Raw genomic sequence first — 24,340 nt, 5'->3', positions numbered from 1 at the left:
ACCTCAGGCTACGGGGGTAGTGAGGAAGGAACATCAGATAGGGGTCTTGTTCGGCTTTGCCTGGACTCCTTCTAGCCTATTTACTTGAACCCACATGTTCAACTGTGCAGCCTTCTGAGGAAGCTACATATTACGTGACATAAAACGCCTAAATAAACAAAAAAACATTGCCTTTTTAACCTACTTTTTGTGAACTGAAGCAGGGAAACGTGAATATATTCAGTTAATCATAAAACAGGTAGAGCCAGAGCACAGTGGAGCTGTCACTGGGTCTATGTCCTGCTGTGGAGTCCCTCCCTTGGGTCAGTCGCGTAGAGTGCACTAAAACCCATGACTCGTCATTGCTGGGCCTTGACACCCTTCGACTACTGGTAAGTGATACATTTGTATTGCTAGTTCTGGGTCCTGGAACCAGTTTCCAGGGACAGATGGCTGACTTACTTCATAATGACTATGACAGAGCCTTCACATTATTCGATGCCATTCATGAATAGCTAATCGATTCCTGGCTTTTCTTTTGAACAGTAGGTCGTGTCCCTTTGCTTTCCACAATATAAATGATGAACTATCGGTCCCGGACTGCAATGAAAAAACTGAACTAGATTAGCTGTTCATGGTACTTAATACCTCAGGAGAGCTCTGCAGGGAGTTTCTATGGGTGCGGTGACTTTGTAATAGACTGTCCCGACATTTTGTTCTTTAACCTTGAACAGTTCCATTTGCAGGTTCATAATCCCCCTTTGCTGTCACCCAAAAAATACCCACTGAATTATCTGAAGAGTAAGGACACACATTACCTTCGAGAAGACATAGTAACAGTCACCATGGAAGGTATATTTCTTCCCATCAAAAGTTGAGATATGTGATCCTCCTTCCACCGAGCAGACACCAGGACAGGGGAGGTTCTTACACACCCATTGTCCAGAATTACATACACTGGAAGAGAAGAAAAATCTGTGTGACTCCTCAACTGTTGGGGAAGTTACTTCAAAGGAAATAACAACAAACTGCCTTGACCATGCATGTAAATACTTGAAAAGGTTAGACTCAAACTCTAAATTTATGACACCTACGACCCAAGCATAGAACCATGTAGTATTCTGTAGGATGCAAGTTTGGGTTTATTATACCAGGCCTCCAGAGAATACTTAGAGGATCCCTCGCATTTACATTTGTGTAAACAGGGGGCCGATTACCACAATCAGACTTTTGAAGCATTATCGATCTATGAATTTAGTCAAAATAGTGTAAGTATCTAGCTTCAGTGCCAGCCTTAGGACATAGGTCAAATTGGTTTTCATTGTTAATCATTTTATTTTAGTAGATTGTTAACAAGTAAAACAAGTAAAATGTAAATATACAAGTGTGCCTGTTATATAATAATATATAATGCTACTTCTTCACAAAAAGGGAACTTTAATTGCTTTCTGTCCTTCAAATTGGTTTATTAATTAACTGTAGTCGAGAGTTCGTCCAACTTCATGTTTAACTGATATCAGTGCTTAGCCAGTCAGCGGGTTCTAGGCCATTGAAGAGAGCAAGTCATTCCTAATAATATTCAACTTTGAGAAGGATCATTCCCCATAACTACTGTTGGGATAAATTTCATGCAAGAAGTTGTCATAAATATATTTGAGAATTGAGAGAGCAGATGAAGCACATGAAGTATGGCTTTTCTTGTACAGACCCTAGAAACTTTTAATTTCTGTGATGAGTTCATCCCCTGCAATGTTTTGTTCAAAATATGCAGCTGCATCTGTGCACTTTTTCTCGAGTTCTCCTGTTTCCAAGGGTTTACCTGATATGACTTGGTGCACAAACCCATATCTGTCATTAAATGTTACTAGCTGTTCAAAGCGTTCTTCGAGTTTGCTGATTGCCTGATCAAATATGACATTGAAGTATTCAGTTTTGAATTTTAATTTTGCTCTAATTACTGGATCATCTCCGTCATAATCAAAATGTTGTTTCTTCCTTCCTGTCCTCTTCTCAGTTTCAAAGCTTGTCTTCACTGGATCATCAAACATTGAGGATATCTCACAGGCAGCTTCAATAGCTTTATCATATCCTGTATCACGATACTCAGACGTTGATGGTACATTTTTGTGAAATTTTCTGAGACATTTTCGGCCTCCCCTTAAGTTGCGGGCCCTGTGTAACTTCATGGTTTGCACACCCCTAACCCTGGCACTGCTGGCTTACATTGTAAAACAAAACTAAAAATAAAACTATCTTAAAATGATGTCCATCTTTGGCAGCCGAACGACCTCTCCTCATGCCAGCCCCCACTTGTGTCTCAGGAATTAACTTGAAGAGGGTGTGAGAACCTAACTGAAATTTTCAGTAGGATGCCATTGGTCTTCCATTCCATTACTTACATCTCCTTTCCTGCTCTTTTCTTTGCCTGAGCAGTTAAAAACAGTTTGCACATTTGAAAACCCACTGGTCAGAAGGTTCATAATTGGAAGAACATGCTTCATATCTAATGGACACGTTTACAGTCTCTTGGACATTTTAGGATGATAAATATTTATTTTTTCCAGCAACACCTCTAATCACATGGAGCACTGTACCTTGGACAGAACTCGAATACAGAACTGCTTGAATTCACATTGTGAAATTAAAATTGGAGGCGGCTGAAGGACAGGCATTATCTCACAGCGCTCAAGCTTTAAATGGATTGTGTATACCGAGGTGACATTGAGAAGAAAATATGAAACAAGCAAGCTCTGTAAGTCTTAGTTCTGTTATCAAATATACCATCTGCTTAGACCCATCAAAGCAGAAGTTAAATCCCAAAGGTTTTACCCAGGTAATAATAAATAACAGCCAACATTGTTTATGTCATCAAGTGACTACGAAAAGATGAGAAAATGCTGTGTCCACACCTGTCTAAAGAAAACAGAAGCAGGCCTTAAGATGACCCCATGATGACGTCTAGGTAGACTGCTAAGGTTAAAGACATATGAGCATTCATGGTATTGACCAAGATAATGGTACGAAACTCCTATCAAAAGATAGATGACTATTCATCTGTTACGCCCTACCAGGTAGAAGAAAGATTTCTATCTCAATGTATGTATGCTGATCCGTAATGTACAAAACTAGCTCTAAGGCTGGTCAGCTAGTAAACCTGCACTAATGGTACCGAATGTGGCCCTCTGCTGAGCATCTGAAATAACAAGTACCTGGCATTTGCCATCTTTCCAAGCTCATTTAATATTAATGGAAACATCGTGGTGTGTGATGCTTTGCAGTGAAGCCGCAAAGCAATGTACTATGCAGTGGAGACCATCAATATCGCCACACAATCCTTACCAGTCTTCACATTCGTTGACTATCTTTTGCCCTGGGTAATACAGGATCCCTTGCAATTTGCAGTGGCACTCGCTCACTGGCACACAGCCATGTCCTGTAAGGTCATCCACCACAGTGCCTGCAACACAGAACAAATTTATAAAATAAAACAATACATCTAAGTAGGCTAGCGATATGAAGTTCACACCATAGCTTGCCGATCTGTACATGCGCAGCACAATCCGAGAACATTAATTATTCGGAAAAGGTCAGTTAGAAAGGCGTTACAATTGCACACAAATCCAGCATGTGAGCTATGCAAGTGCTATAAACAAACGCAATGATTAAGAATTAGTAATGTTTTACCAACAGTGTTATTTGGGACACATGGTAAATAGGAGACATGTTCTTGTTTACTCCCAGGCCCACACAGATATAATGAAGCCTTGCACACAATTGATGAACAAACACGATTTCCTAGCTAAAAAAGAAATAGTGGCACTGTCTTGTCTTTTGGGATGTAGACTTTCTCAGTAGTCACTGTTTTGTGACAGTGTGTTTTATTTATCTGCATTGGGGGTTGAGAGTCTGACTGGTTTTTTGTGTTCACATTGTTGTAATTAGAATCTGTCACTTGGCCCCTTCCTCACAAAAAGTGTGTAATGTCATGTGGTTCATCGGGATTCTGTGTCTGGCATTTGGAACCATGAGAAGTTACCCAAGGACTGAGCTGATAGCATCAACCTTCTGATGGGGCACTGGCTTGCATGCTTGACTACCTATCTTCCATACTTATCCACATGGTAAAAAATATTTCAACATATATACCAGCCTGTCTCAAATGGTGTGTACATGTGTACACACTTCTTCAATTTTATCAAACTTCCTTTACAGCCGCAGACAATCTGGTGCTTAAATCGTAACACACAGTTCTACCATGCGGTTGTGCTGTTGTACGTAATGAAAAAAGTATTCTAGAATAAAAGAGTTTGGACCTTATATGGAGTTTGGTGGATGGGATATTCTGTGACAAACGTGGTGGATGTCCTGTCTGCCGTATTACAGAAGCAATGTAGCCTATGCCTCTTGAAAAACAACAGGAATGATAGCCATCACATTTTGACAGAGTGTCCCATCCACCAAACTATAAAAAAGCCCTTTTGTTCCATCTTTGAGTCCTATGCTATAACTCAAAACCCTATTTCATCTGCCAACATGCTTGTACCAGAACACACCAGTTCTAGTTGAAACATACGTACTCCAGAGTGGCATGTTCTAGCATCATAACTTTAAATACCATCTTCAGGATCCATGAATGTCATTTCCAACAGGAATATCCTAGCTCTCCCTCTCCTTTATGTCACTTTGCTCTAGTTTCACATGCCTTTGCTATCACATCCTGCAACCTAATCCTAATTTAAGTCTTCCTAGTGGCCAATGTGCACCCTACATTTTAAATTCAGAATACTGAGGCAGGCAAATATCGAAGCCAACATATGGAATCCAAAATTTCGCAAGATGCATTATTACAGATTTTCTATAGCTAAGTAAAAAATGTTTTCTCTAATAAATAACAGGAACAAATGTGGTAAAAAGAGTAAAAAGTGTGGGGGGGCAAGAGGAATATGCAAGTGTATCTGGGAAATGTTTTAAAAAAGTGAGCACAGATGCATGAAAACGTGGAGAAAGAAAGATGTGCAACAAACATAAACTGCATGTGGTGTTTCCACGCTGGTTTCATTTTAGCAGCTCCACATCCACAGAAACGTCTGCATTTTCTGAAGATCCCAAACAGGGACATCTTAAGGGTTTTGGGGGCTCTGGGACAAACATATTTTGGGGCCCCTGTTCGAAACAGTTTTGAATTTATGGTCCAATTTCAGTTCTTTCATGTCCTCTTTGGCGAGGTCACTGAGAGTGCAGAATCCCTTGCCCAAATTCTAAATGTGTTTACATCTAATATTCCTGGATAGGGGTGTGCGTTTTCAATATTATACCGCAGCAGCTGCTCACTAAAATTTCTGAAAATAATCTCGGTGGTCCAAGTTTTGATCTAAAATAAACTTTTTTTATGGCAGGTGCATGTAACATAAACACAACATTTCACTGCTAAATTTCTGTAATAGATTCTTGTACATCACCCACATTAAAATAAATGAAAGGAAAACAGTATTTAAAACAATATGTTTAAGAAGTATTCAATGTCCTCAGAGCAAGACTCTGCACAACAAGGCTGGTTCTATCAATGGGCCCCCTGAAAGATAGGAGCCTCGAGACAGAGCCCACTTTGCCCATGCCTTAAACAGTCTTTGCCCAAAGGAGTTTGTTGGGTTTTGCTTTGGGGACTCCAACTACAAACATTTTGTCTTCTAACATTTACGATAAAAATAATTAGATTCCATGCTAAAAAGCAGCGTCAGGATTGGCTGGGAGCGCCCAGCCAGGGCACTCCCTGGCAGACTGGGAGCCTGTGCAGGCTCTCTCCAGCCCAGCAACTGTGTTGCTGTGCAGGAGAGAGCCTACAGCGCATGTGTGCTTGGTCAGCCCGAGACGGCTGGCCAAACATGCATGCGCTTTGAGAGGGAGTGCTGTGCACGTCCCCCCTGTGGCCCCACCCGTTCTACCAAACAACGATAAAAAACAAAGTTTATTTTCGTTGTTTGATAAAAGTGTTTCAGCTGTCGCTGCTCTGCCCCCATGAAGGGGGTGACGCTCCTCTGCCCCCCCATGAAGGAGCCACTCCTGACTGAGCAGCAGCACAGAGATGGGACTTGTCAACTTGCAAGGAATCCTCAAGGTGTCACCAGTGTCCAGGAAAATTACCCACCTTCAGGGCAGAAACAGCCGTCCATGTGATGCTCCTCGCAGAGGTTACGTATATCCTGGTGGGAGCACGTGTTCATGCATGGCGAGCCGCTCTCCAGGTAGACCATATTTTTGGGGCACTCTTTGGCTGAAATACACAAAAAAGATCTTGTGAATGTCTGCATTTGTTTGAGGCACTAGGACTTGAGTCTTCATTCAAGCATCAGCTACAAACATTGCTTTGAGGGGTAGCTTATTAGAAGGGGTTTCTATCGCATGGCTGTGCTCAACCCTCTCTGTTTGACTGCCCTAGTAGATAATTATGAGAGCAGATACACTATCAATGGATGGGACAACTATTGTAAATTTGTCTGTCCATATCACCACTGACCCAAGTGACAAGTGACCACTGAGTTTGTGGTCTCTTTCTGCTTCACTCTCCTTTGCTAATCGCATGGGGTCACTGAGCAGTGTACTCAGCACTACCAGGGCCAGGCTGGAGGGGTGGGGCCGGTTTTACAATAGTGGGGGCTGGTTTTGTTACTGGGGGCTGGTTTTGCAGCTGGTTTTGTACACCCTGACCTGTGGGCTGTTCTGAGAACATTGCCAGGGCTGCTATGGGTTCCCAGTCCGGTCCTGAGTGACTGTCACTTGCAGCATTATGCTCCTTCTAATCCTTCTTCTTCCCAGACCCCTCCTGAGTTTATATATCTGCTAGTAAATCCTATTTCAGGAAACATCCCCAAATCTTCCTTCTGCTAGTGAAAGAGTGAGCTTTGTAGGAATTGTGGGAAATTGCGCTAAAGCAATCTGAAGCTTTCAGTTCTACAGAAGATGCATACAAAGACATTGGCAGTCTCTCTGTCCCTCTCTGTCCCTTCAGCTCACAGTTTGTTATTGTATGTCATTCTGACATATAGGCGGTCATTCCGACCCTAGCGGTCATGGACCGCCAGGGCCGGGGACCGCGGGAGCACCGCCAACAGGCTGGCGGTGCTCGCAAGGGCATTCTGACCGCGGCGGTACAGCCGCGGTCAGAAACGGAAAACCGGCGGTGTACCGCCGGTTTTCCGCTGCCCTGGGGAATCCTCCATGGCAGCGCAGCTTGCTGCGCCGCCATGGGGATTCCGACCCCCATACCGCCATCCTGTTCCTGGCGGTTTTGGCCGCCAGGAACAGGATGGCGGTATGGGCTGTCGTGGGGCCCCTGGGCCAATGGCATGGGCACTGCAGGGGCCCCCGTAACAGGGCCCCACCATGATTTTCAGTGTCTGCCATGCAGACACTGAAAATCGCGATGGGTGCAACTGCACCCGTCGCACCCCTTCCACTCCGCCGGCTCCATTCGGAGCTGGCATCCTTGTGGAAGGGTGTTTCCCGCTGGGCTGCGGGCGGCCTTCTGGCGGTCGCCCGCCAGCCCAGCGGGAAACCCAGAATACCCGCGGCGGTCTTGTGACCGCGCAGCGGTATTCTGGCGGCTCCCGCCGGCCCTGCGGATACCGCAGCCGGCGGGAGTCAGAATGACCCCCATAGTCTACTGACAGTGGACAGGAATATGGCCTAGTAACTCCCAACATCCTAAATTATCAATAGCATTCCCTATTGTAAGCTTTAAAGGAATAATATGCAAAATCCATGTTCTTTTTGCCATGTTTTGCTCAGCATTTCACTCAGGCACTCACCTGCTTTCATCAGGTGGGTCATTTCTTTTTCTTTTAATGGGCGCAGTATCTGCCTAAAGAGCAATGAGGCCAATATGGCTATGGTTATGGTTCAATCGATCTTATATCTTTTACGAATACTGCATCATGGTCTTTGTTGGAGGCGGCACATTCTGGTTGGCTGAGATGAGATACTAGCCAGGCAGAACCTACCACTCCTGTCAGGGGTGGGTGATTACACTCACTGTACATGCTGTACTCACCCTTGGGGGCTTGGCACAGAGCAGTCAGGCTTATCAGAGAAGTAATGTGTAAAGCAATGGCACAGCACTTCCACACAACATTTACACTGAGCGTCACAAAAGAGACTTTACATGAGGTGTACGTGAGTAAAATTTGTATTTAACACACATCTTATTTACACAGCATGATCACCATGTAAATTACATTTAGAATTAGTACTCACAGTACTGGGCCCAACAGTGTTAAACACCGTAAACAGTATGTACTCATGAGAAAAATAATACTTTCTGTCCCAGCACCCTCATGCATTGCCAAACATCAGCATGGGACCCGCTATAGAGGTTGCCCCAATAAAATAACACATTGTTGCAGGGTCCATACTAAGACATGCCACACTTTTAATTAGCTCCACGCCCTGGGCCGCACAAGTAAAACTCACTGTCAACTATGAGAGGCGTCTGGCAAGAAATTACATGCATGGCAAAACCACTGGGTTGTTCTACCAGTCACCCACACTCACTCCCTTACATTCACTCCACACCACTAAATGGTGCCACGGATATCAGGTGGCTCATACACACACACACGCACACACTTGCAAGCACTCGCTCCTAGCACCTTAATACTATGCACTGATATTTAGCTGGTTGCAGTCACCCAGGGCCCCAAACCACCTGCCAACCAGTTCCTGCTGGCCCACCCCCCATGAGCTGGAGATGAAGCAACCTTTCCCCGGACACTAGGCTGCTCACAGGTGATGTAACACTTCTCAGAATCCTGAAGACAAGGTGGGGGAAGACAGAGATAATGGCTGATCAGGCAGCAGTTAACATATGGAGGTTTTATGCACCAATCGGGAGGTGGACTCTGAGGTCTGCAAAGCATGGGGGGGAGGGTCGCTGGGGCCACATGCTAGTCACAGCAGCGCCCAACCCAGCCACACACCTGAATACCCAAATAGTTACCATATCTGCACCTCTCTGGAAGGAGGCACATGTCTGGAACATGATGACTTGAGTCACCCCCAACAATTCTGGTTATACATGAAGATGCACCAGGTCCGTATGTCCAGGGAAGGAGGCACAACATGTGGTGCACAATGATTTGAGCTGTGCCAGATGATTCTGATCCCACACGTAAAGTGTTCAATGCCGTGCTTCTCTGGAATAAGGCACAGCATCTGGGGTGTGATGACTTGAGTCACCTCAGATAGTTCGATCACACATGAAAAGGGTTCCAATGCAGTACCTCCCCAAAATAAGGCACTAGTTAAGCGCACAATGACTTGAGTTGCACCAGACAATTCTGCACAATGACACAAAGAACTCCAATGCTGTACTTCCCTGGAATTTGCCTTGCAATCCGGTTTGTGATGCTTTGAGTCGCACTAGACAATTCGGTCACACACAAGAAATTCCAATTCCATACCTCCCTAGAATGCAATGACAGCATCTGGTGCACGATGACTTAAGTCACACCAGACAATCCTGTCACATACAAGGAACTCCAATTCCGTACCTCCCTTGAATGAGACACACCTTCTGGTGTGCGATGACTTGAGTCACAGCAGAGAAGCGGGTTATACACAAAGACACAAGTTCAGCGGTTCCACAAAAGTAGAATGCGGCACATCTCCAGATGCACCCCCACCTCCAAGGGTTGCAACCTATGAATCGAGCACCACACACAATGAGCATGCAGTTGAGTCTCGCACAAGTAAAATGAGACACACTCAACAAAAGCGGGCCATGCGGGGTCTCACAATCAGTGAACCTGCTCACAACAAACAAGACAATGATGCATGCAGTGGCCCCACAATAAAGGCCGCAAGTGCAGGCAGTACTTTAAAGGCTCCGCACCAGGCAATTCTGATCTCCAGATGCAATACTTATTCTACACTCTCAATGCTGCTACTAGGTGGAGTCCAGCAAATGAAGTAGACGCAGAGGAGGGCACTGCTCTCCAAATGACACTGGCCCCTAAGCTATGGAACGACCTCCCGTTATCTTTGAGAAGATGTGCCTCTTTGTTTTCCTTCTGGAAGCAACTGAAGACCTGGTTGTTCTAAGGTATTGGACTCTTTTGGAGCCCTATCTGTCTTCCAGCAAAGGGAAACCCTGTGTGAGTAGCTGTTTGCTCTTTAGAAGCCTCGATCATAATAATAATAGTAATAATTACTGGCCTCTTTGCGACGTATGGCAAACGTTCTGTCTTAAGGCCACTCTAGAATCCAGCAAAGTTTGGCGACGCCAGGTGCTGCATTCTGAAAGTGGGCAAGTGATCTTATTGTGCACTGTCCTCACTGCAGAACAGGTGAAGAAAACGCTTACAGTTCTACACCTTCCCATGTGCTGAAGTCGTATGTGTGTAAGAGCAAGAGCAGGAGGAAATGCAAAAAAATCTACTGTAAATATTTGATATCGAGAAGCGCCTTCCATGCAGACTAAAGAAGAATGCGGAAATATGCCAGAGAAACCCCTTGATTAGCCTTTTAACCTTTCACACGGCATTATTACCCAGCACTAGCCTTACCCAACTGCACTTAGAAACAATCCCGAAGTGTAATCGACCCAAGAATGCATTGAGGCCGGAGGAAACCGGAGATATCCGTGCAAGGGGCCTGTAATCCAGTAGGTGCGCATTTGTTTCCCTGCCTTGATTTTTCTGCCGGAAATTGAATAAGTAATAAGATCTCAGTGAATAGCAATCAGTCTTGTTGCTTTTCCGGGACTGCCAGGTGAAAGTGGTCCTGGGAAGCACGTGCAGTGATCACTGAGCGCGCGTGAATTCCGCTGCTGATGGAAACCCTCTGGTTACCTGATGACAGCGATGTTTTCCCTGTGCAGGGGGATTAGGACTGTTGCCCCAGAATTTCCTAGAATGGGCATTTCTGGAAATAAGTCTATTGTGCTGCTAGAGGCAGCTGGCTTTCCCTTACACAGAACTGTGTGTGTAGATAGTAGTATCTGGTCCACTACAAACCATGATGCGATGGAAGCATATACTTGGGACAGAACTGTTATATTTTGGCATCCCAATATGCATAATTACTATTTGAAGCACCGAGAAATCAAGTGATTTGCTCCGAATAAGGCTTCTTTTTTTTTTTTTTTTTTTTGCCAAATGCCAGAGCCGAGATTATAATCCTGTTCTCTGGAAAGAAGGTTATCAATAAAGCCACCAGACCAAACTCCACAATAAATTCCAACCATTCCACAATCTCCCGCAGTTAAGGTGCCCACGAATAACACGTGCTACATCATTAATTAGAATTCCTATGGCTGCATGGAGGGTGTCAGAGTTCTTCGAAGAAGTAGGGTTACCAGTACTTACGACAAAATTGGTCGCTCCTCCAATTGGCAGGATGGCCACCAGCGTGGGAACACTGGCGGGAGTACTCGGAGATGGTGCTGCAGAGGCAGAAAGTGTCCTGGTTCTTGTTGCAGGTGCACATGTCCTGCATGCAGGCCTCTATGTAGGTCTCCAGGTTCAGGCGTGTTTGGCAATCTGCAAAGGCTGGATGGGTCAGCAGTTTTTCGCACTCATGGCGCTAAAAGGAAACATATCCAGGAGACAGTTCAGTACTAAGTGTTACCTTTCCCAGATCTTGGACTATCCATAGAGGGAGACCAGGAGATAAAGAAGTGCCAATCACACTCAACGAGGGTGTTATATTAGTACTTCCCAGATTTTGCACTGTGTCCTTACACTACAGGTAAGGCTATGAGGAGTCTTTACATCTTTGGTAAGTCGTCAGCATTTTACATTGCAGGGTGGCAGGCCTTTTTTTCATATGTTTGTTGTTCTTTAATTGTTAAAAGTCTTATGTTTTAGCGTTATGTATGTGTGTGTTTGTGTGTGTGTATATATAGAGCTAGCTGGCTAGTATATAGGGTTTTAAAGGGTTTCTAGGATTTAGGGGTGAATACTGTTTAGGCGTAGTCAGAAGTATTTTGGGTTCATACGCCTGGTGTGTATATGAATTGTGTGTGGATTCTAGGTTTCAGAGATGGGTACTGTATAGGAGTAGGGAGACGTTTTTAAGGCTTAAAAGTGGGTAGTGTACAGCTAGTATGGTGTTTGTAGGGCTCATGGATAGGTAGTGTGGAGGGGTAAAAAGTATATGTCTGTTTTTTTAGCAGTCTTTTTAAGCATAGGTTTAGCACGGTGCCATCCACGCTGATTTGGATTTATATATATATATATATATATATATATACTACCCAAACATTAAGAATTACCCAGCGTTCCCTACTTCCTTTTTTGAATTTACGTAGCACTCTATGCCTGAGATTCAATTCTTTCAATGAATAAATAAAGACAAATGAGGCACATATATAAAACATTTATATGATTGTGTGTGTGTGTGTGTGTGTGTGTGTGTGTGTATATATATATATATATATATATATATATATATATATATATATTATAGGTATGCTTCTCCTAAACGTTAATTCTGGGATGTGTGTTTATCATGGCGCTGTATCTGGGGTCATCAATCTTTGCACTAACGGTAGAAACTTGGATATGTTTTCAATATTTCACACTTGGTGTAACATTACTTTATTTGCTTTCCTGATCTCCCTTGAGGTCATCAAAGTCAAAAGAAGTGTGTTGGTAATATTCTGTGACATCATTGTAATCAAAGGACAGTAATGTCGCTTTATGTGATGTCACTTTGCTTCAAACATTGTGTGTTGTTACATCCCAGGATGTTGTCAGTGGTAGAAAACCCAGTGAGCCCATTGCTGCTACCACAGTGATTTCGGGAAACCACGCTGCTGGTCAACTGCCCAGTGATTTCCTTAATCTGCTTCATATTTCCAAAAGTATTAGATGGTTATATAATTAGGACCTACTCATATTTGTTTTGTTCTGTCTCTGTGCTTTCTGTTGCTATTGGTAAGTGACAGCAAAGCCCCTTTTAAGCACTGTAGAAATCCCCCACTCACTTAGCTGGGGCTCTAGTTTTACTGCTTTGTAGCTCCGCTGTCTTTGACTGCGAGACATCCAAGAGAGCTTTGCAAATGATATACATGTGACAGGTTAAGACTGCTTTTGAACCTGACTGAAGAGGGAAGCCTGAGACTTCGAAAACTGATTTCCTGTGCAAAGGAAAGGATTTTTGATCTGCTTTCCGACCTGCAAAAGAGTAAGCAATTAATCATATTTGTCAAAACATGAAGAGACCACTTACGTGTTGCGTGCAGGTGGTTCCGCCTTGTGCCTCCTCTGGGTCCACGCACTCGTAGTTTGGTCTGTTCACCCTCTGTAGGTTCCCGAAGGTGATGGGGCTATACTGCTGGTCTGTGACAGGGCAATACAAACATCAGGCCACACTTAACAACGAACACAGCATTTATTCACCAGCGTTCTAGCTGATGTTTGTGACTTCAGCGACTTGGGGCGTAGAGGGATAAAGGCGAATGAGTGAAGCAAACCAATCGAAGTTTAAGCTTCAGAATAGGTCATAGCCTCGCACGTGAGTGTCTTCCTAAAAGGGAATGGCATTATAGGGTATTGATTCCTGACTAACTATTACTGCTATTCCTTTCAATGGCCCCTCCATGTCTCTGATTTAAATTACTCCTCACACAGTGTCAGCCTGCCTCCCTCACTGTGTTTCTCTAGCTTGTGTCAAGCCTCTTCCACTTGTGCATTACCCATTACTCCCTCCCCCTGGACCCTGCGATGCTCATCCTTACTCATGCCATCCCCTGTCTTTTTGAGCCCCTCTTCCAACGCCTTTCCTCCCCCCTTTAAGAGTAGTCCCTTGTTCTTTATTACCCCGATAGCATAGAAGCATTGTTTTTATCCTGCCTTTTGGCCACTTTTGCCCACTGTTTCTTCCTATCTTATGTCTCTGTATGTTTCTTTAACTTTCCTACACCTTGTGCAGATGTTGTGCCTTGCCTACCGACAAAGTCTTTATGCATCCCTCCCTCTCGTCGTCGCATTCTGCCCCCATTCTTTTTTCCCATCAGTTTTCTCCTCTCTTCCTTCCACCTTGCGCACCACCCTCTTGCTCCCAATCTCTTAACTTCTCTCTCTTGTCTTCACCTGCCCCTTGTTCTTTGCCATAGATGAAACATCATCTTGTCTACAGCTCATACAAATAGTGTGAATCCACTTACTTTCAGATATAAACTCGTTGTAGAGCTGCTGTCCATTGTAGTCTCCACAGAGGCCGCACGTGGAGTTGTTAAACTTCGCATCTAGCTCCAGCTGTGATGAGGAGGGTACAACAATGACCACTGGTTATGTTTGCACGGAAGAAACATCATCATCACAAGATGCACACTTGTAAGGCACAAATTCACCCTATGGGGCATCCTGACCTTGAATAAGAGGCCTTTATAATCAGCCACCTCAGTGGTACTCAATTTATCAATCTCAGAAGGATCAAAGTCTGGACAGACTGCAGGATTTGACCCTGTGACCAAGAGGTCAAGCACAAACTCCTAAGGAGATACATTAGTCTACTGAGCCAACAGACATGGCATCAATGTAATGGTAAGAAAAACCAACACATTTTTCATTATTCTATGCTGACCAGGATCAAATCGCGAAGATGGGCAGTCAGGAACTGGGTGACGGGCCAGTGCCTTGGGGTCACATGTGGGCTGGTTTTATCCCCATTAACTTCTCACAGAGCCTTACAGTTTGGCAGGCCCAGAATCAGCCATGCCTCCTCCCACCTGAGCCAGTCTGGGAGCCATGTTTTATTTTGGCCCTAGGTCTATTCTCACCGCAGTTGGGGGTGAGGAGTGGGGGTACATGTCTAACTGGGACAAGCAGCAGTTGTTTCCCTGACACCTCCCCTCTGGGCCAACATATTCTGGCGATGGTGAGCAGTGGAGGAGGAAGTATACAGAGGCCTTGCTGGGGGCAGATGTTGTCACCTTGGTCCAGTGTCTTTTAGACCTAGGTGTGGGTAGTGTGCCTTTGTACAGAGGCCTCACTGTGAGGCCTCCTTTCCTAGAGAGAAAAATAGAGTCTGTAAACTACTTTAGAGTCAAGGAATTTGATCTTGTGTATTGTAACTAGTTCTTCTGTAAATCACTCCAATGCCTTTGAGCCAAGTTCATGTTACATAAAACCACATAAACAAAATATAAAGGCCAGAATCTGCAAAGGTCCAAGCTATGATAAATAAGGACTATTATATAAAAGCATCCATATTCTTTTTTAACTGGCTTTTCCAGCTCTGTCTAGGTTTAACTCACCTTTAACAAAACATTTGAATGTGCTTTCGTATTAGGTTTGCTTTAAAAGTATGTAACGATCAGAGTTAAAAATGTCGGCTTTGGATGATTTTCTAGCTAGGATATTAAAATACTGGTCATACTGTTCAGAAAAACAGCCAGATGGGAACCCTAGCCAGATATGTGGTTGTGGCCATTTTATTTCACCTTGCCAGCCTGGCCAAACGCCAGTGCTTCTTGATTTCACCAACTTTACATCTCTAAATCTTCAAATTCTTAATGTAACAACATTCCTCTAAAAATTAGTTCAATTAAGCTAAGCAAATGGCGATCGCTGAAAGGGAAGATCTGGGAATGAGGGCCACTTTTTTGTGTGAGTGCCTAGACCAAATTGTGATCCCATTGCGACCCTGATGCTGACAGGTTTTACTTTGCAGAGGAGGAACTGGCAATCTCCAGATCTCTACGCTGCCTGCAGACGTCAGAATCACTTGTCTGGCCCTTTCAAACCACTGTAGCTATGCGTCTGCTCAGATTGTCCAGAAATGCTGATGGATGACAGAAGCAGAAGTCACAAACTATAAGTAAAAGAGAGCAAACTCTCCATAAGCTGGCCAATTAGTGTGACCTTCCAGACAATTGATGTTTTGTTCTGCTGATAATACTCACTGCCCTGAAACCTCTCCTCCCGAAGACCTACTCTTTCTGAAGGTAGAAAGAGCTGTTGTGAGCCCACGTAGTCCAGCCCTGAACTACGGGGAACAATACCCCAGAACATGTAGGGTTGAGGGCTTCTAAAGACACACCCACCAATTTGCTACAAAGAAGGCACATCTGCTAGGCAAAGCATCAATCACTGTATCATGATTGCTGAATCTTTCTCTCAGTGTCAGGCATAAGTCAAATTACTCTTTAAGTGTGTAGCTGTCATGCGGATATTACGCCAGCTGCCAGTGCAGCTGTCAAGCAGGCATTACCCTAACGGCCAGTGCAGCTGTCATGTAGGTGTTACCTCAACACTTTACTTTATTTACTTCCCAGTGTATTACTTTGTTAACTTTTGCTTGTTAATACATTTGAAAATGAACTAAATATTACCAAAGCAATAGGTCTGGCTTTAATATTTCAAATCATGCAAACATAGGTAGCCACTGTACTATACTGTTTACCTGTGTTGCACCCACAAATTGTGTTAAAAAAAACACGAGTTAGCTGGCATTTTTCCCTCTTGAACACAGAATTCGTATTAATATAGGGAGTGCCTCTGTAATACATCTCTAAATTAAAATAATGCAGTATCTGCCTATATCTTACCTTAGAGCATTAAGAGATTTATCTTGAATATTCTTTATTTACATTGTCTATCCTGTACCTTTCATAATGTTTCAGATTAAAGCCTGCCTTATCGACTTTAACAAACGTCAGATAAAACACCTAAAAAAAGATTGCTTTCTGTATGTAATGCCCATTCAATGTAATGAATGGAATATGACAAAGAGTATACCGAGTGATTGTACATTTCATATATAAAACAGTTCCTTATGCATTCAAGGGATGAACTTCTAGGAAAGTGGAATCATACACCAAACACTCAATAGAATGAGGTCAGGGAGCAATATTTCTCTGGATGGAGCCAAATCTGTGCTACGTTTCTTTAACAAATTAATAACAATAAGGCGTGGAGACAGCTGCGCTGTCATGAAAGACCTAAAACGGACTTTTCCATAAAAGGAAAAGCTAGGGAAGTGAAAAAATACAAAGGTAAATTGAATGCATGAGGAAAACAAGGGAAAACAGAGGGAAAAACAAACTGCATTTTTTACTTCCCCTTTTTTTCTTATTTGGGCGAACGCTCACACCCCTTTTTTTCTTTTACCCACTCGTCTTTCTTTTTCCATTCTGTTTCTAATCTCCTTTATGCATTATGCATGATATTTTTGTACATTTCTTCTTTTTTATATTTTCTTACAGGTGAAACACCTCATTCAGATCGCAGCAATGATGTGCACCTGAGCTTCATTTAGAAACGTTGATGGAACAATTTGTGAGAAAAGTCCTAATTTTTTACTGTTTGAAAAGGTATTGCTCTGCAAGTGATCTTGGTTTTGACATTACACAGTGATAAATTGATTGAGTTGCCTTTGATTAAACAGCTTGTTTTGGTAGCCTGTGGTAGTGCTCTTTGTTTGGGCAGTGTAGTATAGCATGGTGTGTACACTACGGTTTTGATTTTCAACAGCAGGAGATGGTAACGCTGTTGAAATGACTTTGTATTGGACAGTATATCTTTACAATACAGTAGTAACTGCATTGGTTGACAGTACTGAGTGCTAATACTCAGTACATTTATTTGTGTAACATATACAGGAGATTGGGGGGTTCATTAAGACCACCATCTTAATTCCAACTGCTCAGCAAAAATGAGCAACCAGCGATTTTATAATTTATAAACTCCACTCGACCATTGAGGATCTGGTGCATTTCACTTGGAGACGTCCCTGGCTAAAAGTAGGTGGAGGATGTGTCATGTACCATGGACAAATGTGAAATAGCCTGGAGATCCTGGAATGGAATTACTAAATCCCCGGTAATCCCTCATTTTTCAATGGGTCCTCAAATTCCCAAATGTAATACTTGATAACTTCACTCCCCCCCCAGCTATCTTTGTCCTCGTTACCCAGGATTACCAGAAAGAATTACCTGCCCACTCCTAATGAGTCTCTGCAATGTATCTCTTTGTTAGTGCTAGTGATTTGCAAACAGTATTTTAGATATCTGACTGAGAAAATCTTCAGCAATTTTATGGACAAAGGCTGTCTGCATGACCATTCACTCTTCCTAATCCAGTGTTAGTTTGGATTTTACACACGCAAAAGGTGATTAAAGGAATGCTTGTAACTTGTCTAACCACTGATAGTTGCTCAAGGTAGCATTTCTAATCGACCAAGTCACCTCATATTAGACCCAGTCACGTACAAATCACTTTTGATACTGCTCCGCTAGGGATAGTCCAGCCTGAACTGCCAAGCCACATCTCTCTGAAACAGAACACAAGCTACCTACGAATGGTTTCACACCGATTGGGACTTGTCACTGGGGTGCATCATGGTCCCTATTGGCGCAGAGTCAAAACTAATTTTCATATGGCTGAATCCAAACTGAGGTGACATTAAGAACAAAAGACCAATGGCTTGGAATGCTATAGTTATTACTAGTAGTTAGAAATTGCAAGAATTCCTCCCATCACCTTTTGTGTGCTTGATGTAAAACCCTCAGTGGCAAGGGTATGCTCAGATGTGTGTCCCTGGCTCACTGTGCCACTGGAACCAAGATACATGTGACCAATGAGCCCCAGTCAGGGTGAAACTAAGTCTTGGGTTGCTTATGTTCTGATTTAGGGAGGACCTGGCCTGGCAGTTTGGGCTGGACTGTTCTATTGGAGCAGGGTCGAGACTGATTTGCATATAGCTGGGTCCAAACTGAGGTGGCATGGTGAAAAAAAGAATTATGGATTGGAATGCTACCCAGAGTAGTTGGCAGTGGTTAGATTTATTTCAAGCTTCCACCCATCGCCTTTTGTGTATTTAATATTGTTTTTTGACAGCTTTTAGTACAAAGATCTACCATCACCTTTTAAATTAAGCTTTCTAACACCTGGATCTTCCAACATCCTCAGATCTCTAAAGTAATCTCGGACTGGGAGTCAGGGTACATTTATTAAATGTCTTCAAGCAGCTATGACATGACCGTCAATGAGAATGCTCTAGTGAGGGCCCCACAGGAACAACTGTCACCATCCTCACCTTTTGCTCTCTGTCTTACAGTTACTGATAAAACAACACAAATATGCTAAGTAAATAATTTCACACTTCTTCATTCATTTATTCACGCATGGTACCAGTGCAGTAAAGTATCATGTTACTAGCAATGATAACTGCTCGGTACAAAATAATCTAACTGTCCACGGCAAAAGATCAAGTACTATAATCCCATCATCAAATAGCAAAAATACAGGCACCCTGTTGAACTTGATACCCACCATAACGGCATCTTCCCGATTCCACATCAGGACCAGTCCCACCTTGGCGTAGACCTTAATATAGGCATCGTTTTTGTCTATCAGCACCCCAAAGCTGTAATATGGTGTCTTCGCACTAATGGAGAAAAACAGAGGAGGCTTGAGACATTGCAGTAAACACAAAGGGAGATACTGTTAATGCAAGAAAACAAGGTAATATAAACAGCACGGGAACTTGTACAGACTTTCCTTATTTATTTGGGTAATGGGGGCATTGCTAGCCACTAGATATCGGAGAGACCGAAATTCCAAGAAAGCGCTTGGCCACACACTGAGACATGCAACTGCCATCAAGACTGAATTAATGATATGTTGACCTTGCTTCCCTTTTAAGGTAAGACGGGAGGCCTCAGCAGAATATGATGTTTATAAAACCTACTGGAACCTAAAGGCCCAACTTCAGGGAACTTTTGACTCGCTAAATCTCTTAGGTCAGATGTTATCAAATGGTCAGAAGTAGGAAATATTCCGAATACTTTACAAACCCCCCCAACCCACTCTCAACCAAAATTGAACGTTTCTTTGTTATGAAGATGTAAATTTGCTTTAAAGTGTTTTTTCAATGCCAGGCTGTCACGTTATGGTAATTTCTGTAGCATTTGCAAGTATTTGGGTATGATGGTCCTCAGTGGTGTCTACGACTCCCTTGTATCAGGAACTTGAGGGAAAAAAGGAAGTTAGCGCTGCCTCCACTCATATAACTCTGCGTTCAGGATGTGCTTCGGTCCTGGGGACTGCAGTCCTCCGTCCATATACCAGATGCTCCTCGATGTGTGCACAAGGTTTACTAGAGATCCGTGAAGGAAAGGAAATGCAAACGCCCTGGGAGAAGTAGATATAGTCAAGCCTTAAGTAAACAAGAGGACCTGACATGGGAGTCCTGCCAAGAATAGCCCTATGGCACAGCTGTTTCATGGGGATCCTAGACAGCTTGGGCATACCATAGTCCTCTTGCCATCTCAAACTGGGCATGTGTTTCTTAGGGACAGAATAGAAGGATTAGGCAGGAAAGCCTGTCAGTGTTGCTTGAACTTTTACTTGGGTCCCAGATCCCTAAGGCATCAATGACCCCTTATTTGCGTAGTGCTGCAAGTTCAACCTGCACCTAAGACTTCTTTAATCAGCTGGTAACTACAGTTTTCTTCAACAGATCTGCAGCTGTAAATGCTTGTGAGTGAGCCATCTTGAGGCCAGTTATCAGTGCATGGTAATAATTCATGCATGTGAGACTGAAGCTGCAAGCATAGGAATGTCACAACCCACCACTGTTACTCAGAGGTCTCACAAGCGCTGTTGCTAATGCAGTTAATTGTCATTCATAATGTAATCAATTATAACAATAGAGGTGCCAAGAGTTGTGCATTTGTCATGTTTCAACATTTTGTGACTGATGTACTCCATTATGCCATTGCTAATTGGATTATCAGTGCTTCATCATTAATCCTTCCATTGGAGATATTATTTATGATGGCATAACAGATGAAAATTATTTTGCCACTTAACCGATCACAGTATCTGATTTTTTGGTTTTGCAGTACTACTGTAATGTCAACCTAACTGTGTTTTTCTAAATATGAATATGAATATTCTGTCCGAACAGTATATGCTAAAGGTTGCACTGCAAGGCATCAATTGATTGATGAGCTTAATAGTACAATATTGAAAATTCCCTCGTAATTCAAAATTGCAAAATAATATTTTTACATTTCATTGCAACGACAGCCTAACGACAAGGGAATTAATTATAACCCTCAAATAGGATTTGAGCACTGACTTTTGTCCAGAATCATGAGGCCAATTTAAAATGGTCAGCTTTTGCAACTCGCAAATTGTGGTTTTTAACGACTCGCAATTTGCGACTTTCTAAAGCTGATACAACAGTGTCTCAGACAGTGTTTGCGATTTGCAAATGTTTCGCAAGGGACCTGCTTCATTCATATTTGTGAGGCAGCCTTCAATTTTCCACACATTTGGGAATGGCCGCACTTACCAGGGATGGTAACCTTTTGGGGTCAGCAGACCAGCATGTTTGTGATTGCTTTTTAAATAAAGCTTTTTTTTTAAATGCATCCCATTTTCCTGAAAGGAAACCATGGGAGGGGCCCTAGGCTCTAGGAACCTGGATGAAGCTGAATAATTCAACTTGTTGGAATGTAATTCATCAATGGTGAGAGCTGGACACATGAAAGTTTAAGGAATGGAAGCACTTAGGGAAGCCTCAGAGCAATAGTTTTGAAGGGTGACCTGTGATGGATATGTAACAGGTAGGGCGGGTGAATTGCAGGTGAGTGTTCGTAAAAAGTTCCAGTGACCCTTTCTCCCTATAGAAAACTGTGTATATAGGGAAGGAACATCTAGTTTCAGCTTTGCAGACCTCACAGTTCCATAGATCTATATGGCTGCAAGAATGTGATCCCCAAAAAGATCCAGGAAAGACAGTGATATAAGGGCCATGCTGCAGACCATACCAGGTCAGGGTGGGGGTACGCGGCACAGCTTCCTGGTGGAAAGAGACCCTAGACCCTCGCAAGTTTAGAAGCTTCCATGGGGCAATCTAGGACCTTTTCTAAACCAGGTAGCAAGAAAGAAAACTGTAGGCATGAGCGAAAGAACCAGGTGATGATTGGCCAACCTTAAGAGAAAGGCTGCCTCAGAATCATGAGGGCAGAAAGAGTGCCCACTGAGAGCTAAAGTTTAAGCCTTTATAAGTGAACAGCCCAAGGTTAATTTAACCCCTACTCATGCAGTAGCCCATATAGGGCAAGGTATAGTACACTACATGACAACAGAGTTTGCACTAGAATGTGTGAAAATGTTCCTCAAATTGAATAATGCACATTTAACTCGTTATTGATCAAAGGCTCTAAACCTCTTTGAGGTTTCATAAGGGACCTGACATTGAGGACCGACTTCTTTGGTCGTGGTAGCTGGAAGAAGGAAGAGCTGCAATTGGGATGTTGTTATACCTTTTGGAGGTGAAATAGTGTGCATGCCGATGCCACGTATTTGTGATATGGTTCGTGATAACATGACTACATTGACAAAAGGGGGATGATTTTGCTTTCTATATATCCTACATGTTAGGGGAAGTAGAGGCATTACATGAAAGTAATTTGGAAAGACTGTCAAGCAGATCCAAAAGGTAATCCAGTCCATCTTTACCATTTACAATCCTGGTTCTCCTGGAACTCAAAAGCAACACTAGGTGCAGGAGTTAAGATACCTGATCCTCATCTGGGTGGGAAAGTGAGGCACCTTTCCTGTTTATCAGGTACAGTGCTCAGTGGTGTAACATTAAATGATGGGAGGGCTGCAGAATGTGAGTTGGGACCACTGAGTCTCCCATATCTCATAGATATCTACTTGTATTTGGCTGAATAGAGATTCCCAGAAATGTGTGGGGTCGCCTGAATGGCTGGGGATTTTCCTGTGCCACAGGGACCACAGGGGCCGATGTTGAGGTCTTGACAATGCTATGCATGTGCCTGTTGCATAGATGCAAAGGGGTAATTCTTGGTGCCCTGCTGTGTCAGGGTCATGTGACCAGTTTCAGAATTATTTCCAGGCTTCTACTTGCATTGAAACATTCACTCCAAGTCAAAGACCCTCATTAAGACATTGGCGGTAAATTCCACCTACCGCCGCGGCAATGAGTGCCTAAAGACCGTCGCCGCAGCTAACATCCGTCTGCCAAATTATGACTACAGATGGATTTCCGCCATAAGAAGGGCGGAAATCCGGCTATGGCCATACTGGCGGATGGTGTTAAGGTGGCGATGCTACCACCAGCAGCGCCACGCCAGTAGACCGCTGCCAGATGTATTATGAAAAATAGTACGGCCTAGTGGTGTGCTGCTGGCGGTAGCAGCTCCATGTCCCATCCCCTTCTGGAAGACCCCCTGGATACAGGTAAGTTGGGTTTCCGACAGGGGGGATGAGGGGGTGTTGTGTTATGTGGGGGTTGTCTGCATAAATGTGTGAGTGTGACTGTGAATGTGTATGTAGTGTTGTTTGCGTGTGTGTATGCATGTGTGAGAATGCCTGTATGAATGGAAATGTGAATGCGTGTCTGTGTGTCAGTGTGAATGTGTGTACGAATGTGTGCGACAATGAATGGATGCATGTGTGAATGAATGCATGTATGCCTGTGTGAGTGAGTGTGTGTATGCGTGGTGTGTGTCTGCAGGCGTGCATGAATGGGGGCGTGGAGAATCAGAAGGAGTAGCGTCGATAGTGGGATGGAGGGGGGCGAGGGGAGTCTGGGAGTGTTGGCCGGTTGGGGGAACCTCCTACCAGTGACAGGGCAGAAATTCCCTGTCACTGGGAGGGCCTACCACCATGGTTTTTGGGGCGTTGCGAACGCCATGAAAACCATAGCGGTAGGCAGGGTCATGTTGCCGCCGGCTGTACAATAGTGGCCGCCGTACTGGAGATTCCTATCTCTGGCCCGGTGGCTGCTACCGCCATGGCATTCGGTATGGTAAATTGGCAGGTTGGCTGCAGCCAACCCGCGAATGTCATAATGTGGCAGTATGTACCACCACCCTGTTGGTGGTACTACTGCCACATTATCACCGACCGCCGGGGTCATAATGACTCCCAAAATGTCATACATTAGCAAACAGATGGAGTGGAAATACTGCGCTGCTTCTCAGCTGAAATTTGTAAATCGGTGGGTCTTTTCTGTCACAGCACTAACAACTAGTGTACTGCATGATTTAGTCGCTCTGTTAAATACCCATATTTTCATTACATCCACATTTTTATTTTCCAGTACATTGGTTTGGAGGACGAGGCCACATTAATGCCATTGTAGGCAGCTGCCTTAATGAGCTGCACACAAATACCATAATGCAGCTATATAATCTCAAAAGATGCCTTGAATGGTCATTTTGCCAGAAGAAAAGGAGTGCCCATAGGGCAAAATACGATTCTTGTGTGAGCTCTGAATTTTCTTGCACCAGAGACAGGTCTACAGACAAGTCTGGGACTCACCCCACAAATGTGAAGAGATGTATTTCATCTTGTATGGATGAACGAGTGTGACA

The 24,340-nt window shown here is 43.7% G+C and overlaps 1 protein-coding gene across 1 annotated transcript in view; it reads right to left on the bottom strand.

The window, feature by feature from the left end:
* MUC2 (mucin 2, oligomeric mucus/gel-forming) overlaps window positions 1-24,340 on the bottom strand; it is a 181,177-nt gene that overhangs the window by 151,894 nt on the left and 4,943 nt on the right. Inside the window, exons 3-9 of the mRNA XM_069223137.1 lie at window positions 19,254-19,368; window positions 14,144-14,234; window positions 13,207-13,316; window positions 11,340-11,556; window positions 6,125-6,250; window positions 3,319-3,436; window positions 798-936 (exon numbers count right to left, since the gene is read on the bottom strand). Coding sequence (XP_069079238.1) covers window positions 798-936; window positions 3,319-3,436; window positions 6,125-6,250; window positions 11,340-11,556; window positions 13,207-13,316; window positions 14,144-14,234; window positions 19,254-19,368 — 916 coding nt within the window. The remainder of the gene's footprint in view (window positions 1-797; window positions 937-3,318; window positions 3,437-6,124; window positions 6,251-11,339; window positions 11,557-13,206; window positions 13,317-14,143; window positions 14,235-19,253; window positions 19,369-24,340) is intronic.

Source organism: Pleurodeles waltl, chromosome 3_1, assembly GCF_031143425.1.
Source record: "Pleurodeles waltl isolate 20211129_DDA chromosome 3_1, aPleWal1.hap1.20221129, whole genome shotgun sequence".
In the NCBI taxonomy this organism is placed as follows: domain Eukaryota; kingdom Metazoa; phylum Chordata; class Amphibia; order Caudata; family Salamandridae; genus Pleurodeles; species Pleurodeles waltl.
The sequence above is the reverse complement of the archived record's forward strand: the minus strand, read 5'-3'. Positions and strand labels throughout refer to the sequence as shown.